Consider the following 21,808-nt stretch of genomic DNA (forward strand, 5'->3'; position numbering starts at 1 on the left):
TTGTATTATATAGAAACAATTGACAGCACATAGTGCCTTTTCTATTTATATAAATTTTGTACCACATGAAAAATTTGCTTGCAAAGTGTTTGCAAATGGTACCGAAATAACTCCTATTTTCTCAGTGCATGAGTTTTATTTCATGGAGTTACCGTAGTAACGTCACACTATTTATTAATATAATTGTGTAGGTGGGCATATAAGTCTATGGATTGTATATATGTTTTACGATATTAAATTTAATCCTATTTTCTAATAAATTATTTAAGTAAGTAATTATGCGAATTTCCAATATTATTTATGAAATTTCGTTTCTTATTTTCACAATTTCTAGTTAATTTTTATTATTATTGCAACAAGTTAATTATTGGTTATTTTTCAATAATTTTAATTTGACATTGCTGTATCACTTACATGAAAACAATTGAAAATTAAACATATTTTAAATAAAACGTGTGATCTATTGCAAATTTTATAAGATAACAGTGCTGTGGCCGATTTAGCAGCCCCCTCCACATGCTATGGTCCCTGAAAATGCTATAATTAAAATATAATGTTATTGTTACTAACTCCTAGTTAATTTCAATATTATTTTTGTTTCAATACTATTATTGGCGATTTTTAAAAAGGCGATTTACTTTTCTTCTATTATTTGACCATCAAAGATGTATCCGCTGATCTCGTTTCTCCAATTCGTAATTGATGTGCTTGCATCTAAATAGTTCATAATTCAAACTTTCCACACCTAAATTTATCAGTTTTACTGATTGTTTTTGACTAAAAGTCTTAGTTATTAGTCCAAAAGTTTCTTGTTTGGTTGAAAAAAAATGTTTCAAGACGAGAGCAGCGCTAAAGACAATAAAAGACGCCTATAATGGAGTTTTGGGAATTGTACTTATAGTTTTTTGCAAAACGAAAATTTTAACTTAATATATTTTTTTGAATGCAAATGTTTCCGGAATTCCTCATGCATCGTCATATAAAATAAAAATTTATTTTCTTGCCTTTCCTACATGTGGTACTTGCATTTTGTTAATATTACTTGTGGGCTCCTAATTTCAAAAAACATATTATCGCCAATTTTTCGTGATTCAAAAAACTTGTCTAGACGAATTGTATAGGAAAATGTTTTGCTATCTTTAATTTCTTGTAAATTATTTTTTATTTACACATAAATACTTTTTCAGAGCTTTTTATTGTGTATTTTAGATTGTTTGAACATAAAAATGTTGTGTAAATAGTTTGCTAAAAATCTGTAAAAAGTAGAAATGTTCAAATTATGTGAAATATACAATCCAAGAAATATATTGAGCCTAAAAAATATGTAGTTTATAGGATATTTGATTACAGAATACTCTTGCTAATCTGATACATTCTAATCTTCGAGGTTTTTGAAAAATTGCCTTTAACAGAATTAATCCAAATATTTGGTTTTGTAATTTTTGATTGAGTGATCAGAGAAAACTCAAGAAATTTCATGCTAAATTCAAAAAAACTGAAAATTACAGATTTGGCATTATTGAGAACCTAAGAACCAGGCAAAAAATTAAGCGTAAAAATTGATACGAAAAGTGTAATTTTTTTCATCTTTTTAAATTGTAATTGTTTTGACAGTTAATTAAAGTTTGAAAAATCGATAGAGATAAAAGTTAAAATGATCTGTAAAAATAAACGTAAGGTTTTTTCGTTTTAATAACTCAAAAACCTTACTTTTTCCCATAAAAAATATGGATTTCAATTTTAAAAATATCTTAATGTAATGTTTTGTGTTTAGAATTTAATGCTCTATCGATTTGTACGAAAATTTTCTAAAACTTCAATTTATTTTTTCCAAGAGTAAAATACACGTATTTTAGAACAAAAATAAACAAGCTTACATAGGAATTAAGTAATCGATTTTCGATTTATTTGATGAGGTAGGCATTGAGCCCACTGGGAAAGTCAGATAGCAGAGTTTACTGTATCAAATTTTTGATTTTGTTTAGTTTGCTGGTTATACAAATACAAAGTGTATATTTAGACTGATTAGTAATATTTTTCAAGTAAAAAAAACCATATTTGTGGAATATTTTATCACATTTCATTTATTTGATAAATGACAAATATTTTGCAACAAATTTTTGTTATATTCGTTTTGTTTTATTTGTTGTTTATCAAAATATAATTAATTGTTACCGGACTTCTTTATAGTACCTAATTAATAATAAACGTTAATTCTTACAGTATATTATTTGGCACCAGACGTATTACATTACAAAAAAATTTACACTCAACAGCTTTAATTGGGCTGCTAAAAATAATAAATAACAAAAATGACTCTCAACGCAGGTGTCTATAAACTAGGTCTTTTTTCTCTTGATTTTACCGTCTCCTTCCTCTTAGGTAGCAGCTATAATAGACATCCAGATTCACCATCTTTGTAACGCCATGCAGACAGTGTAGTATCTAGTTAGACAATTCAATCATGTTAATGGAGTGGAAATGAGCGACACTGGCGTATCTCTTGAAGGTTACACGAACTATTTTGAAGTAAGGAATAAGATCATTTTTTTTTGACAGTTTCATGTATATCATACATATATGAGCTGTTATAACATCGGCTTCTTCTTCTGAAGTTATATAAACAAAATTTTTTAAAATGACAATCAAAATTTTGAATTTGCGTAACCCTTAATAGTGTCGATAGTGTACGATTGTTTTCAATAATTTTATTCATATTGCACTGTCTTTAAGGGTTTGTCTATGGTTTATATGATGCTTAAGCGCACCGACGCTTACGTTCATCATCGCAATACACTGGTTCGACTTGGCTTTTGCTCAAGTGTGGTGAGTAAATTAGAGTCAACCTAGAAACACAACTTGTGTGCGCTTCAAGTGTGTAAGTATCTAAAACGAATATGAATGTTCCGAGATATATAGACGAACACATGCTTTATTTCGTTCAAATTTATATAGAAATGTATTTACTTTCTTTATTCTATTAACATCTCCATGCGATTATAATGCCTCTATTTATATACTGTGCAATGTAACTTGAACGGGATAGGGAGAGTAAATACATTTCTATATACATATCATGGAGGTTAGAGAGAAGGAGAACGATCGCTGTAGGAAATAGTGTCCCAGAAATACGGACAAAATAAGTGAGGCGTTGCGATCGCTAAGTTATCTCAATAAAAGCGGACTGTTGTTAATTTTGTACATTATGGAACTAACTTCATCTACTTATACTCATAAACAGCTAACTTCGCAGATACTACCTACCGAAGAATTTTCAGGGACAGGCGTGCTAATGCTTTAGCGCGTAGCGATCGTTCTTCTTCTCTCTAACCTCCATGATACATATGAACAAAATATAGGTTATATTTGCAGATGTTAATAAAAAATAAAATGGAAAAATATGTTGCCTATTGATTTTACTACGTGAACCATGACGCTGTCGTCGAGCAGTATATCAAGAAACAGCAATTAAAGAATATACACTACGTACTTTCATCATTATTAGTCAAATTTTGAACTATCGGAATTTGCAATTGTTGACTGCTTTTGAACCAAATTTATTTTGTAAATTTTGTTTTATAAAAATGATGTGATTAAAAAACAAAAGATTGGCGTGCCAAAAAATATATCTTTACATTTTTGACTATTCAACAAATCTTTGCACAAAACTCTTGTACTTAAAAAAAAAAACTTTTATGAACGTTCTCATTTGTAAGAAACTAACAATAAAACTCCATGGGAAAACACATCTGTGATAATATATACCACGTCTATAATATAAGAAAAAAATTGTAGTATACAAATTTTTAACTGTTTTTATTTTAATTTTTTAATTTGTTGAATACAATTGTTTTTCGTAAACATTGTTGAATTGAACATTCTGATTTAGAAATTTTTTAAAACACGAAAATTTGTATGTTTAAAAATTATTATTAGTTTTCATCGGTAGTTCACAAATTAAATTCTGTGGATATTTTTTCTTGGGCATTTTAAAAAACTACTGATAGTTGAAAAAAATCAATCAATTATTAAATCAGAATTGTTCAATGCAGCATTGTTTTTGAATTAAAATTAATTTTTATTGTTATAAAGCAGTACATCACTACTGGATAAAAAATATATCTCTTTTAAATTTGTTTGTTATTATTGAAAAAATAGAGATCTTTTTAAAAAGAACGAATTTTTCGAGTTTTATTGTTTTGTACCTCATTCCTTAAATTAAACCCTATAATCTATAAAACCTTGCATTATTATTACCTGTTTGTTACTTCAGTTTCGGATCTATGTTATTCGTGTCCAGTGTTGCCTGTAGGTTTTCCGTTAAAACGATAGGTCTACCGTGTTTTGATAGTTATACCGTTTTTTTGTAATCTACCGTTTATTATTATTTGGATGGCGCATTTATAATAATGAATAATCACGCTAACTACCCTTCACATCTCGACGGATATTTTGAATTTAATTTTAAACAATTTTTGTAATTTTATATCATTAATTTTGTGAATTATGAATTTTTAAATTCAGTAAAAAGCTAAATTTAAGTAAAAAATACAGAGTCTACCGCATTTTTAACGAGTCAACCGATTTTAAACATATCGGTTTTTTTTATTTGTTTTGTTCGAAATTGTTTGGCAACACTGTTCGCGTCCTACAGAGCAGGACTTCAAAGCTTGTAACACAACATATATTTTTAATATGCAATACCTAAATTTCATTGGGAGTTTATAATCTGTATTTAGATCAATTAATAACATACATAATTATTATTTCTAGACATAAATCAATTATAATAATCAATTTAGGGATTATTGTACAAATATTTTTTCAAAAACCGTTTGTTTCGTTTATGTACGCTGCAATCGTCATTTGCACAATTTTTCATTTCATAATTTGTAAATTGTTTCATGATATTAGGTAAAAATTGTTGTAAATTTTTAATATCTTTCTTCATGTTATATTCCTAAAAACAAATAAAATTCCAATATTTTTTGTTACTGGAAAAATTCAGGAAATTAATACTGTCGTTTAATTCTAACATTATGACGGAAACAAACTACTACTACTAATAATAAAGTTACATCAGCGCGACAAGCTACAGACGGTTAAATATTCATTTAATTAGTAAACTATGAAACTAAGATTTGTCCATCAGATGATTTTAATTATCGAACGTTCTTTCGCTAACTGTTTATTGTTCGTCTCGTAGCGTTGGTGTAAATTAACCATAATGAAATTCACATTCAATCAACGGTCAAATTAGAGATTAGAGAGCCTTATTAAGTGTATTAAATCGGCGATTGCACCACATATTTAGGTTGCTAAAACTGAAATGTTCGAGAGCGAGTTTAGATTTAAGTGCATAAATTTACATTATACATCTCATCTACACTCTCTCTTATTAAGTATATCATGTATATATGAAATATATCATAGTATATTTAGTTTAGTCCCAAGTTTGTAACGCTTAAAAATATTGATGCTACGAACAAAATTTAGGTATAGTTGTTCATAAAATCACCTAATTAGTTCATTTCCAGTTGTCCGTCCGCCTGCCCGTTTGTCTGTGAACAAGATAACTTAAAAACGAAAAGAGATATCAAGCTGAAATTTTGATAGCGTGCACAACACATTAAAAGTGACCCTAAGTTCGTGAATGAGGTAATAATATATGACCCTATGACCCTATAACCCTTAAAAAAATTCCAAAAAATCGAAAAAAATTTATTGGTTCTGATTTGAATGAAACGTAGTATATAAGGTAATTTTGACCCAAAAAATTCAAAAATCGTATTCATTTGATGATTGGAAGCATAGTTTTAGAAATATCACTCATTTTCTCATATTTTGGCTCGATATCTCCGAAACTAGTTTCCTAATCGTTATATAAATACGATTTTTGTAAATTATGGGTCAAAATTACCTTATAAACAGAGTTTTATCGAAATCGGAGCCAACATTTTTTTTTCGATTTTTTCGATTTTTGTAAAGGGGTACCCCTTAAAAAAATTCCAAAAAATCGAAAAAAATTTATTGGTTCTGATTTGAATGAAACGTAGTATATAAGGTAATTTTGACCCAAAAAATTCAAAAATCGTATGCATTTGATGATTGGAAGCATAGTTTTAGAAATATCACTCGTTTTCTCATATTTTGGCTCGATATCTCCGAAACTAGCTTCCTAATCGTTATATAAATACGATTTTTGTAAATTATGGGTCAATATTACCTTATAAACAGAGTTTTATCGAAATCGGAGCCAACATTTTTTTTTTCGATTTTTTCGATTTTTGTAAAGGGGTACCCCTTAAAAAAATTCCAAAAAATCGAAACAAATTTATGGTTTCTGATTTGAATGAAACGTAGTATATAAGGTAATTTTGACCCAAAAAATTCAAAAATCGTATTCATTTGATGGTTGAAAGCATAGTTTTAGAAATATCACTCATTTTCTCATATTTTGGATCGATATCTCCGAAACTAGTTTCCTAATCGTTATATAAATACGATTTTTGTAAATTATGGGTCAAAATTACCTTATAAACAGAGTTTTATCGAAATCGGAGCCAACATTTTTTTTTCGATTTTTTCGATTTTTGTAAAGGGGTACCCCTTAAAAAAATTTCAAAAAATCGAAAAAAATTTATTGGTTCTGATTTGAATGAAACGTAGTATATAAGGTAATTTTGACCCAAAAAATTCAAAAATCGTATTCATTTGATGATTGGAAGCATAGTTTTTGAAATATCACCCATTATCCCATATTTTGGCTCGATATCCCCGAAACTAGTTGCCTAACCGTTATATTAATACCATTTTTGAATTTTTTGGGTCAAAATTATCTTATAAACAGAGTTTTATCAAAATCAGAGACAAACAAATTTTCTCGATTTTTTCGATTTTGTATAAAGGGGTACCCCTTAAAAAAATTCCAAAAAATCGAAAAAACCAATACTTGTAATTTTGGAATAATTAATAATTTTGAATGGAATACGCAAAGTAGAGCTGCCTATTCGTTTAAATAAATTTTAGTAATTTTTTTATTATTGAATAGTTTAAATATTTATGAATAAACAAGTGAAAACAAACAATTGACTGAATTAATTGTTGAAATACCATGCATAGTTAGTGTTGATTTCTTTATCACATTACACATACATAACTGATAATCAAGTATAGTACACATTATAAAATTTCCGCCTAATTGGCGCCCTCACGGGTAAACAGTGATGTTTACGAAAAAATGTTTCAAACAAAAGTTGTTTAATTTTTGATAAGGAACATTTTTTACATTTAAACTTTTGTTCTATCTCTACCGGTTTACAAGATGGGTCCTACGGACCCAAGACCCAATTGACCTACGATGCTCATTTACAAACTTGACCTCATTTTTTACGTCCTGAGTACGCTGTAAAAATTTCAACTTGATATCTTTTTTCGTTTTTGAGTTATCGTGTCCACAGACGGACGGATGGACAACCGGAAATGGACTAATTAGGTGATTTTATGAACACCTATGACAAAATTTTTTTCCTAGCATCATTATTTTTAAGCGTTACAAACTTGGGACTAAATTTAATATACTATGTATATTTCATATATACATGGTATAAAAATGTTCCTTATCAATAAATAAACCACTTTTGTTTGTAAACATCACTGTTTACCTACGAGCGCGCAAATTAGGTGCAAATTTTATAATACATGGTATTTCAACAATTAACTCAGTCAATTGTTTGTTTTCACTTCTTCTATCTCATAGTCTGTACTATGTTGAAGTGTGGTTATCTCTGAATAAATTGTAAGTTACTAAAAAATAAATTACCACTTTGTCGCGTCTGCGTTTTAATCTGAGATACTTTAAGCATAATTCATAGATTTTAGAGTCTTTTTCAATATTTAAATTTTTAACATCATTTAATTCTTTTTCAATAATATTCACTTTTTCTTTATATTTTTTTAATTGTTGGTCCTTATTTGTTAATGTTTCTAAAATTTTTTGATAAGACTCCCACAGTTCATTATAGCTATAACAATAAGTTATTTAGAAGTTTCAGTGGGTGTTGAAAGTAAAAAAGGGTATCGAATAGTTTAATAATAAAAAATTTATGAAGAAAGATTAAGGCTTAATAAGTTCTAGAAACTCTGAAAGTCTTAGTAACTCTGAATAACTCTGAATTTCTTTGTTTTTGAACCTGTCTAATTCAGAGTTATCCAGACATTATTAAGTCTGAATTAGACAGTTCAAAAACGTTGAGAAATCTAGAGTTATTCAGAGTTACTAAGACTTTTTCAGAGTTCCTAAGACTTTCAGAGTTTCTAAGAATTATTAAGACTTAATTAAGTATTATTTCTTCAAATATTTTTTCCACTAGGGTAATTGTGATCATTTTAAGCTATGTTTAATGACAATATGATCACTTAAAGTAATTTAATTATAAAAATTATAAATTTGTGTTAAACAATTTTGCATGATGCCAGTTTTGCAGCATTTCTGCAGACGGTTAGGATTTTTATATAAAAATGTATGTCTTCTGCTGACTATAAATTGATTAACATGGAAACTAACTTGTATTGGAGATTAACCAAACTCATTGTAGAACATGGCTCGTGGATACGAAGATCATTATTTCTTTTATTATTTGTATTAATCACTTCATCTATTTCTTCATTTTCGTTTTTCTTAGTTAATTGTTCTATTTGATTCATTAGTCGTGCATTTTCTGCTTGTAAAAGTTTTATACGAATTGCTTCTTGATTCTCTAAATGCCGTGATATCGATAAACTATATTCCAATTTTCTTATTAATTTATATATTTGTCCAAAATAGGCTGCTAATGAATTAGCCTTGTCTACATTATTCAATTCTGATAACTGTAAGTAAAATTACCAAAATTTGAGAGAAAATGGTACTTTATGAGTTATAGTTGGGACATTTAAACAACGTCTGAATTAGCCTTACGGGGCTATTCTCAATGTGTAAATTTTTTGCAAATTTTAGCATCAAAATTGTAATAAATTTTTGCACTAAATAAAAATACACGTGCGAGTGACAGTTTTGTAGTTAATGGGTGGGAGGTAAGCCTTTCTTAAGATTTTCAAACCTTTGATGTTAAATTACTCGTAAAAGATAAGACTGGAGTGCCTGCCAATATTCTTACGATGAAAAAAATCTCGAAATAACACAATGTCTTCTCCAATTCGGCTAACTTAATCTTATTTTATTTTCGTTTGTCAATTAAAACTCGCCGATAATATTTAATATTTCCAGGATGAAAAAAAATTTACTATGTACAAAATTCTTTAGTTATTAGACGGTAAAAAGTAAATTTGGCTTTTGATGAATGCAACCGTCGCACGTCCATTAAGAAGTATGTGTATCAAACTAAAACGGGGAGCCGATAAAAACGGAATTCGTTAAAATATACATTCATACCTCAGCTTTCATTCTATGATCGCCAGAAGCTCCGTCATTGTACCACTTCGAAATCTCATTCATAGTAAAAATAGATTTTTTACGTTTCATTTCCGAAATAGAATCAATAGTAAACATAACGAAATTTTAACAAAAATCCGACAAAGTTATATTTAACGCATGCGAGAAAATTGTAAGTTTTAAAAAAATCTTCCGCACATGAAATAAAATCAATATACCGATAAATAGTAATTTTTATATAATGGACCAAGTGCGTGAGTGCGTATACACATAAACTTAGGGTTCCGTTGTATGCATAAAGTATCAAACATTAAGTAATTTTCTTTCGCTAGTATTGTAAAAATAGTGTGATCAAATAAAAAAAAAATGGCGTCAATTGTTAGATAATTCTGAGTTCGGAGAAAAAAATTGAATTTAGTAGATCATTATGATACAAATTGAAGAAACTAAAATCTAACATTTTTTGATGGTCGGAAAGGGTCCAAAAAAATGGTAAAGTGGCCTAATACGGTCTTTCGCGTCAGACACCCTCGGCTTGAGTTAAAAATAAAAAAGCGTTTAATAAGCTTAGGCGCCTATAATTAGGCGCCTATGCGCTATAATTATATATAATTAAATATAATTATATATAATTATATATAATTATATATAATTATATATAATTATATATTATTATATATAATTATATGTAAATTATAAATTATTATATGTAATTATATATAATTAAATATAATTATATATAATTATATATAATTATATATAATTATATATAATTATATATAATTATATATAATTATATATAATTATATATAATTATATATAATTAAATATAATTATATATAATTATATATAATTATATATAATTATATATAATTATATATAATTATATATAATTATATATAATTATATATAATTATATATAATTATATATAATTACATATAATTATATATAAATTACATATAATTATATATATTTATTTATAATTTTATATAATTATATATTATTATATATAATTATATGTAATTATATATAGTTATATATAATTATATATAATTACATATTATTATATGAAATAATATATAATTATATGTAATTATATATAATTATATGTAATTCATATATATAATTATAATTATATATAATAATATATAATTATATATAATTATATTTAATTATATATAATTACATATAATAATATATAATTTACATATAATTATATATAATAATATATAATTATATATAATTATGTGTAATTATATATAATTATATATAATTATATATAATTATATATAATTATATATAATTATATATAATTATATATAATTATATATAATTACATATAATTATATATAAATTACATATAATTATATATAATTATATATAATTACATATAATTATATATAATTATATGTAATTTATATATAATTATGTGTAATTATATATAATTATATATAATTATATATAATAACATATAATTATCTATAAATTACATATAATTATATATAAGTATATATAAATATATATAATTACATATAATTATATATAATTATATATAATTATATATAATTATATATAATTATATATAATTATATATAATTATATATAATTATATATAATTATATATAATTATATATAATTATATGTAATTATATATAAATTACATATAATAATATATAATAATATATAATAATATATAATTATATATAATTATATGAAATTATATGAAATTATATGAAATTATATATAATTATATGTAATTTATATATAATTATATGTAATTATATATAGTTATATATAGTTATATGTAATTATGTATAATTTTATACAATTATATGTTATTATATATTATTATATATAATTAAATATAATTATATATAATTATATATAATTATATTTAATTATATATAATAATATATAATAATATATAAATTACATATAATTATATATAATTATATATAATTATATGTAATTATATATAATTACATATAATTATATATAATTACATATAATTATATATTAAATTACATATAATTTTATATAAATATATATAATTACATATAATTATATATAAATTACATATAATTATATATAATAATACATAACAATATATAATAATATATAATTATATATAAGAATATATAATAATATATAATTATATATCATTATATATAATTATATATAATTAAATGTAATTATATATAATTATATGTAATTTATATATAATTATATATAATTATATATAATTATATATAATTATATGTAATTATATATAAATTACATATAATAATATATAATAATATATAATAATATATAATTATATATAATTATATGAAATTATATGAAATTATATATAATTATATGTAATTTATATATAATTATATGTAATTATATATAATTACATATAATTATATATAATTACATATAATTATATATTAAATTACATATAATTATATATTAAATTACATATAATTTTATATAAATATATATAATTACATATAATTATATATAAATTACATATAATTATATATAATAATACATAACAATATATAATAATATATAATTATATATAAGAATATATAATAATATATAATTATATATAATTATATATAATTATATATTATTATATATAATTATATATAACTATATATAATTACATATTATTATATATAAATTACATATAATTATATATAATAATATATAATTATATATAATCATAGGAAATTATATGAAATTATATATAATTATATATAATTACATATAATTATATATAATTTCATATAATTATATATAATTACATATTATTATATATAAATTACTTATAATTAGATATAATTATATATAATTATATATAATTATATATAATTATATATAATCATAGGAAATTATATGAAATTATATATAATTATATATAATTTTATGTAATTATATATAATTATATATAATTACATATAATTATATATAATTACATATAATTACATATAATTACATATAATTACTTATAATTATATATAATTATATATAAATTACATATAATTATATATAATTACATATAATTATATATAATTATATATAATTTTATATAATTCTATATAATTCTATATAATTTCATATAATAATATGTAATTATATATCATTATATGTAATTTATATGTAATTATATGTAATTATATATAATTATATTTAATTATATATAGTTATATGTAATTATATATAATTATATATAAATATATATAATTAAACATAATTATATATTATTATATATTATTATATATAATTATATATAATTATATGTAATAATATATAGTTATATGTAATTATATATAAATATATGTAATTATATATAATTATACATAATTATATATAATTATATGTAATTATAAATAATTATATATAATTATATATAATTACATATAATTATATATAAATTACATATAATTATATATAATTATATATAATTATATATAAATATATATAATTACATATAATTATATATAATTATATGTAATTATATATAAATTATATATAATAATATATAATAATATATAATAATATATAATTATATGAAATTATATGAAATTATATATAATTATATGTAATTACATATAAATTACATATAATTATATATAATAATACATAACAATATATAATAATATAGAATTATATATAATAATATATAATAATATATAATTATATATAATTATATATAATTATATATAATTATATATAATTATATGTAATTATATATAATTATATGTAATTTATATATAATTATATGTAATTATATATAATTATGTATAATTTCATATAATTATATATAATTACATATTATTATATATAAATTACATATAATTATATATAATTATATATAATTATATATAATCATAGGAAATTATATGAAATTATATATAATTATATATAATTATATGTAATTATATATAATTTTATATAATTACATATAATTATATATAATTATATATTAATTACATATAATTATATATAATTACATATAATTATATATAATTATATATAATTTTATATAATTCTATATAATTCTATATAATTCTATATAATTTCATATAATAATATGAAATTATATATCATTACATGTAATTTATATGTAATTATATGTAATTATATATAATTATATTTAATTATATATAGTTATATGTAATTATATATAATTATATATAATTATATATTATTATATATTATTATATATAATTATATATAACTATATATAATTACATATAATTATATGTAATTATATATTGTTATATGTAATTATATATAAATTTATGTAATTATATATAATTATATATACTTATACATAATTATATATAATTATATGTAATTGTATATAATTATATATAATTTTTTTACCCGGGTAGCAAGAATAATCCTAGTACTTCCATAAGTGACTGTTGTTGTTATAATGTTACATAACTTTTGTTTCTTAACAATTGCTCCCATTACTCCCATCCTATTTTTAATGTTATGATTTAAAATAATAGTAATTTAAAATTAATATTTTAGTAACTTTTACTAAAGATAAGAGGTTGGCACTTTAGTAGGTATTATTTTAACTATTGAAGCATACGATCGCGTAAAAAAAATAGCGTGTTACCGCACCACAACTTTTTTAGAGCCATTTTACAAAAGTCCTGTTTTTTGCATTTTGATGCGGTTTGCAAAAAGTATACATTCGATCTTGCTGAAATTGTGTGTGATACTTCATGGGCATAAAAGCTACAATCCATTTAAATCTCAGCTTTGAATCTTTAAAACAACAAGAGTTATGAAGTTTTGAAATTTCGAGCAAAATCGATGGTTTTTTGCAATTTGTGGGGACATCGATGGACCAATCGGGTTCATTCGCAGCTCATTTTTTTCGCCTTTTTACGGCGCCTAAGCTTATTAAGCTTTTTTATTTTTAACTCAAGCCGAGGGTGTCTGACGCGAAAGACCGGATTAGGCCACTTTACCATTTTTTTTGGACCCTTTCCGACCATCAAAAAATGTTAGATTTTAGTTTCTTCAATTTGTATCATAATGATCTACTAAATTCAATTTTTTTCTCCGAACTCAGAATTAAATAATTCAAAAAGTTAATTTGATCACACTAAAAAGAATTCCCTTAGCGGGGTGGGTCTTTAAAAATATGATAAAAATTTTGAAATAACTTTTCTTCTCATGTGAATATTTCACGAAGCTCTATTCGTAAGCTGACAAAATATTTGATTAAGCCAACCTTGCCTCCTTATTTTTTAGTTAACGAATCATGTACAAAAAACTTAACTAAGGCCCCTCCAATATTAATCGTATCATGTTCCCAATAATTTTCATTGAAAGTTCTCATCGCCGAGTACCTACTACTATCAACAATTTTTTCCAGATTTCTACATCACATAATTTAAAAGTTAATAGGTTGAGAAATCAAACTACGGGTGGCAAAGTAATATCGGTTTTTAGATTTTAGAAATAGATGGACATGGCGAAAATATGAAGGTTCCTTTTTTTAGACATTTGGCAACGGGATCCCAAAAAAACCATGAACACCTATTCTATTTTGTTTTTATTATTTTTTAGATAACTGTCAGTCAGTATCCATATACAATTCTCAATCACATTTAAGTTTTTATTAATTCGCAATTTTCTTTTTTTTTTGTATCTCGCAAAATGCATTTGTGACTAAATTTTATGGAGATAATTGAAGATTTTGTAACCCAAATAACGAAAATAATATATGAACCTGTATATGAACCGTCAATTATGGAAAAAATTTTTAATGGAATATTGAATTTGTTAACTGCCAAACGATCAACAGTTTATCAAACAGTATCCCATGCAGCAACCGGAATCAATCATGACCAAGGCATATTTTTACGAATACCAACATACATAATAAGTAACTTCACGCAAGTCATTCGTGGCATAACATTTTCTGACGTGCTAACATTTACTTTTTTCACATTTGGAGCGTATGTAGCACTGCAATATTTTCGAAAGGTAACAAACAATAAAATTGACTTCTTTGAAAAAAAAAAAAATTGTGGCACCCAAAATTTGTTACCAGATTGCAGGGTGGGGGAGGGGTTGTAAGGATTAAATCCTTTTTCTTTTTAACCCCCGAACCAAAAAAGGGGTGTTATAATTTTAACCGCTATGTGTGTGTGTCTGTCTGTCTGTGGCATCGCTGCGCCAAAACGGATGAACCAATTTTGAGTTTTTTTGTTTCGTTTGAGAGATAATTTAATTCACCCATTCAAAAGTCACTCATTCAAAAATTTTTAACCGAACTGAATGGAATTTTTTTGAAGCCCATAATTTTGGGTGAAACTTTTCATTTTTGATGTTATCTTTTAGCTAACATTCACGTTTGTGCGAAATACCGGTACCAGAACTCGACTATCTTCAAAAATTTTAGACGTAGGTTAAATTTGACCACAAATTTGAAATGTATGTCTCAAAATTTTTGATTATTTTTATGTTCTCAATAATTTTTGCCATAAAATATTTAATCACAATTTTCCCATAGGATGGTCCGACTGATTTTCGATACGAGGTAATACCAAGTGCAAACATACATGAACATATAAAAAATGTATCAACAATGATTGATAAAATGCATGAAACACATGCACAAATAAGTGAACGTATGTGTGAATTACAAGTTCCATTAACAATGGTCAAATGTCGTACAAAAGTAATGGATGAGAAATTAAATAAAAAATTTTCCAATGAAAAACAAGCAGGTGGCGATTCAAATATACCAGACGATTTTGAGAACGAAACCATACAATAAAATGAATGCTAATAAATTAATTGTGTGTTTATAAGTACCTACGTTTCCTACATATGCTTTTTTTCGATAATGGAAAAAATTTATACTTTAATATTAATATAAAAAAAAATTGTATTTTGTTTTAAAAATATTGTATACAATATAAGTGTGTTTTAACTGTTTTGTAATCAATCAAACTTCTTTGAGAATTTTTCATTATTTTCAACTAGCTGTGAACTACCCGATTTGCTGGACAAGATCTCCACTTTCACCCTCCCCCAAAACCCCTTGTGTAGGAGTTAAAGTTTTGTAATGTACACGTCATGCTCTTGTCTTTGATACCCCACTTGGCTATATTTGAAAATATTCGATTATTCATCCCCACTTTCTCGCTCCACCTTTCCACTCCTCGAAGGTTAAAAATAGATAAAAATAGTCCTTGAAGCTGGTTGTATAGTTAGTCAATATTTGAGCTTAATCAATGCATAACTTTTAAGTTTTTGAAGCACACCCCTTTCAATTCCTATTTCAACCCCTTACTTTACAATATTATGTATGTATTATACATAAAACCTTCCTCTTAAAACACTCTATCTATTAGAAAAAACTGCATCGAAATCCGTGGTGTAACATTAAAAATCTAAGCATACATAGGGATTAGGGAAAGACCGACGAATTGAAGCGATTTTGTTTTATACTATGTATTGATTAGCCGTTACCTGTTCGATCGCTTACCAACTTTATAAAACAAAAACTCTCCTTGTAACTTCCTTTGAATTGACCATCCATGGACGCCGCCAGGATTACATCCAGAGAGGTGCATCTGTATCGACACTAGAGGGGACCGAAACAGTTTACTATGTTTTATTACTTCCGATACTGAAAAATTCGCTGCTATGCACCTCTACAAATTTATCTCCAAATAAGAGCTCTAAATGTTAATAGGAAGGTTCTCCTTTTTTGACTACAAACCTATGCTAAAATTTTTCGAGTGAAATAACCGACAAGGAATCATGCCTAAAAAGATGCTCTTATATATAAAAGTTTAAGCACCATCGCGTCAGTTTTGTAGGGTACAATTGAGAATATGAATTTCATACCCCTTGGTGTCTCACCCCTGCACCGGCAAATATGTACGGCGTTGCTGGATACAAAGTCTACTTAAGTATTCGAAGCGTTAATTACATAAATGTCGTACAGAAATAACTCACGTTAACATCAAAATAATTCAATAATTTTCAGTTAGTATGCCTCGAAAAGGAACTAAAAAATGTTTTTGTTACTAAATTAGAAAACTTTTTTTACTTAATTAGAAAATATTTCGTTTTTCTTGAAAAATTTAAATATTTAGAAATGTGGTCTTCTCGAAATTGCTGGTTCAATTTAGAACTGGATAAGATGGGGCAAAGAATAAATATTTATGTTTAGAAAAATTATATTTAGTTCGAAAAACATTGTATATAATACAGTGTGTTACAAAATGATTGCTTTACAATTCAATCAACTTTCGTTTGGGATCTTGTGTTTGAATCCAAATGTTCAATTTCGTTGATTATTTCATTTAAAATTGATTTGACTTCAGTTGGGTCTGATATAAAAACTTTATCAACAGAAATGCCCATTTGTAAACGATTGCCATATGTTAAAATTGATATTCCAACTCCTAAAATTAAAAAAATTAAAAAAATAAACAAACAAAACTAGGTAATGACAAGAGATCCAAGATAGAGCATATTTATTTTTTCAGCTATAATGTTCCGCTTAGTAAAAAAAACAATTTTTTCACGACAAAACGTGATCTCGAGATTCAAATGTAACTCCAAGTTTGTAGAATTTCATTACACTGCGCTATTTTTTAACCCCTGAACCAAAAAATGGGGAGTTATAAGTTTGATCGCTATGTGTGGGTGTATGTCTGCTTGTCCGTCTGTCTGTCTGTCTGTGGCATCGTAGCGCCTAAACGAATGAACCGGTTTTGATTTTTTTTGATTCGTTTGAAAGGTAGTTTAATAGATAGTGTTTTTAGCTATTCATTTCATCTTTGCGGAGGCTTTAAGGAAAAATCTAATTTAATAGAGAGTGTTCTTAGATATGTTTCAAGTGCGAGCTTAGGGTACGTACCCGTAAAATTTGCTGGGGGTTTATTAAATTTTGTAAATTTCACTTTTTTTTATTCCCTAAACATAGTGTACAAATAACACAAATGAAATAAAAATATTAATTATAGTACCTGTTCTTCCACGATTTGGAATCCAAAATATCAAATCGTTCAAGCACATATCATCTGATAAAATAATTTTACTTGGTCCCGGAATATTACTTGAAATTGCTGTCGCATGTTCACTGTATAACAATACTTTTAATATTTGAGATGGTAATACACCGGCTAAAACCTTGATTAACCAATAATTTACCTAGAAAAAATAATTTATCCAACTTATCAACCAAATACTCAAAAGAAAAATAATATATTAATGATAAAACTTACAGCAAATTCCAAAGAATTTCGTAATCTTTCAGTTTGAATATGAACTTTCTCAAGTTGTTGAATTGATTTTTGTTCGAAATTTAATGGTGCATCAACGAATCCAACTGTAAAGCGATTAGTTAATTCAATTTTGTTCCCAAATTGGATGTTTTCCATTTCAGCTCGAACAGGAATTACAAGTGTCATTGTGTTTGGAGTTTTTACAGATTTCTGAAATAATAAACCGAAATATTGTACAAGATATCTACTTCATTTATAGATAGTCATATGGAGCATAATATTATAGATGATGAATGAATTAATGGTGGAAGCGCAATTAAATTGTGCAATATATGCATACTTACTTTTACAGATGCATTTATTTGCGCTCCCACCATATTGACTTAAAATGAATTATCCAAAACGTTATCGAGAAATATATGTTTTAGGAAATTACCTGTTGGAAATATTTTGAAAATGAAACTGAAATCGCTGAAATAATAACATCACAAAATCGTATATTTGAATAATAATGTTGAACTCTTTTCACTTTATTTAACATTTCCCCATTTGCGTTATCTGACCACCATGTTACAAGTTTTTCACCAGATAATTGTGTATTATGTAAAATATTTTCATCAGCTTTTCGTATAATTTGACTAAATAATAATTTTGGTACATAAAAGAGTTTCATATAACTTTCAAATTTTGATTTTTTATTCTCAGCTAAAGCTGCCTTGCATTTATAATTTTTATATTTTCTTAAAATTTCATTATTTTGCATTTGCATATTGGTTTCTGCAATTGCTTCCAGTAATAGTTGTACTAACGCATATCCATCACCTAAAGTATGATGAACGCGAAATATGATTGGGTAATATTGAATACCGGAATTCTTCTTAACATCATCTTCAAGCGTTTGTTTTCCAATTAAAATTTCCCATGATTTCGTATGATTTTTATACATCGGTGCATTCGATATTTGCGATATATAAGAATCTAATGTATCTTTTGTTATTTGCTTTGATCTTCCTAAATTTGGCATTTGTCGTACATGATCTTCTACATGAATTGATTCTGGATATTCCCAATAAAAGTATCCCATAAATGATTGCCGTTTATAAAACAGTTTTGGGCATTGAATTGGATGCGAAAATAATCGATTGTAAACCCGTTCTTTGATTTTATGATAAATTTCGAATGGTGTTTCTGATTCGGGTACCTGAAAATCATGTTTTATTGAATTTTAAACTACTTAAAAGGTTTACTTTGTTGTAAAAAGTTCTTTATTATTGGGCAAGATTTAGATATATTTTTCGACTAACCTCGTATACGAGTGCAAAAATTGATATATGATTATTTGTTTTTGAGCAGTAGACCATGCAGGACTTTTTATCAAGAATAACTTTTTTCATAAAACAAATAATAAACAAGTTTTCCATAGAGTGCCAACTTAATTAGACACACTGTATATATTCGAGTGCAAACATACAGTGTGTCGAATTTAAGATGAAGACATTCTCATATTTTCGTTATTTATAGGAATATGGATTTGAAATATTGCACTGTCATACAGAGTAATGGGTCACATTTTTTGAGATACTTAGCCTAAACCTGAAATTTAAACTCAGCCTATAGTATAAATTGACAAATAGGCCGATTCTTAATATTTTGCCTAGCGACAGAGATGGTTAGAGATATTGAAAAAAATTATTACAAAAAGTTTCTTAGAATGTTTTTTTATACCCGTATACCGATTTTATGACAAAATTCGCATTTTTAATTTTTTCATTATTTTGGTCTACACTCAAAATTATTATGAAGTTTATTGAAATATTTGATTACATCACTCTGTTAAATTATCAATTTATCCAGTTTTTACATTCCATAGCATACTAGTTATAAAATTAAAGGAATTCTACAGCTAGTGCAATTCTCTGTGCTCGTTCTGGGATGTTACTAACTGGTAAGGAAAATACAATTTTTATATATTTTAAACGATTTACTTACCTCTAAAACTCCTAATCCAGTTATAATGCATAAACTTTGATCTTCAAGAGCCCAAATGCAATCAGTTCCGGCTAATAGGCCAATAAATTGATCATCAAATTTCAGTTTTAAAATACAAAAAACAATAAGACGAAAAAAAAGAAAACATCCTAACACCAATCCTATTATTGGTAAAATGACAACAAAAACGATCAAACATAACAGGGCTGATAAATTTTGATTAATTGATTTAAAAAGTACATTTAACTCTTTTAAAAACTCAATCTAAAATAAAATATACACAATAAATTATTTTCGAATGACGAATTACTTTTTTGAGAAATGCTTACATTTATGGTTTTGAGCTTATTACTTATTAGTAGCAATAAAAATAATCCTGCTAACACGATTCCATAATTTTTTGAGCCGTTTGTATTTTCAATTGGGTGAACATTTTCTTCCAAGGATCCATTCACAGGAACCGTATTGTTAAACAGTACGAATTTTTTAAATCCTTGTAAAAAATGTTCAGTTTTAAATTCATTTGATATCCATTGTGAACTAAAATCCATTCTCTGGCGACCAAAACTTATTAGAAAACAGTTTTTGTGTAAATAGTTAAATTGGCTTGCTTTATTCAACTAAAACTGAAGAGCAGTGGCCGAAGTGATGTTACAGTTTGAATTCCGGCTTCATACACTACCATTGTAATTTACTAATCATTTTCTTTTTATTCTATTAGGTAATTGTGGAAACCTTAGGAGTGTAAGAAAATATTGAGACATGTATACATAATTCTTATGTATTTATAATTCAAATTAGAATACCTTTCAAAATGTCTGACGTACTTCTGATCTTCTACGATTTTAACGTTTTAATAAAGTACAAGCGTCAGGGTAGTTTTACATAAAGCTTGATTTTTTTATATGAAGTTGGACTGCGTCTAAATCAATTCTGAAAATTTTAGGTGGAGTTGCTCGATTATTTAACTAAATAAATAATTTAAAAAATAGGCATATTTAACATTGATCTTATGGGAAAACGGTAGATGGATGATATTTTTTCATCGATTTCCCGAAAACTAGTCGGTGACAATAAAATAATAATTATTTAAATTAAGGTTAAAACTTTAATCAA

General features: G+C 25.0%; 2 protein-coding genes across 2 annotated transcripts; one reads left to right on the forward strand and one right to left on the reverse strand.

The window, feature by feature from the left end:
- The first annotated feature begins 15,053 nt into the window (after nucleotides 1-15,053).
- LOC123298631 lies at nucleotides 15,054-16,272 on the forward strand. Its single transcript, XM_044880718.1, has 2 exons — nucleotides 15,054-15,440; nucleotides 15,970-16,272. The coding sequence occupies exons 1-2, from the start codon at nucleotides 15,132-15,134 to the stop codon at nucleotides 16,234-16,236; spliced, it is 576 nt and encodes a 191-aa protein (XP_044736653.1). The 5' UTR covers nucleotides 15,054-15,131; the 3' UTR covers nucleotides 16,237-16,272.
- A 1,360-nt stretch (nucleotides 16,273-17,632) lies between these two features.
- On the reverse strand, nucleotides 17,633-21,359 carry LOC123297887. Its single transcript, XM_044879704.1, has 7 exons — nucleotides 21,304-21,359; nucleotides 21,022-21,246; nucleotides 20,693-20,956; nucleotides 19,140-19,904; nucleotides 18,704-18,913; nucleotides 18,446-18,629; nucleotides 17,633-17,878 (listed from the first exon to the last, which is right to left on the reverse strand). Exons 2-7 carry the CDS (start codon nucleotides 21,241-21,243, stop codon nucleotides 17,712-17,714), a joined length of 1,812 nt encoding a protein of 603 aa, XP_044735639.1. The 5' UTR covers nucleotides 21,244-21,246; nucleotides 21,304-21,359; the 3' UTR covers nucleotides 17,633-17,711.
- Between the last annotated feature and the right edge of the window lie 449 nt (nucleotides 21,360-21,808).

This window comes from Chrysoperla carnea, chromosome 4, assembly GCF_905475395.1.
Source record: "Chrysoperla carnea chromosome 4, inChrCarn1.1, whole genome shotgun sequence".
NCBI classification, from domain to species: Eukaryota; Metazoa; Arthropoda; class Insecta; order Neuroptera; family Chrysopidae; genus Chrysoperla; species Chrysoperla carnea.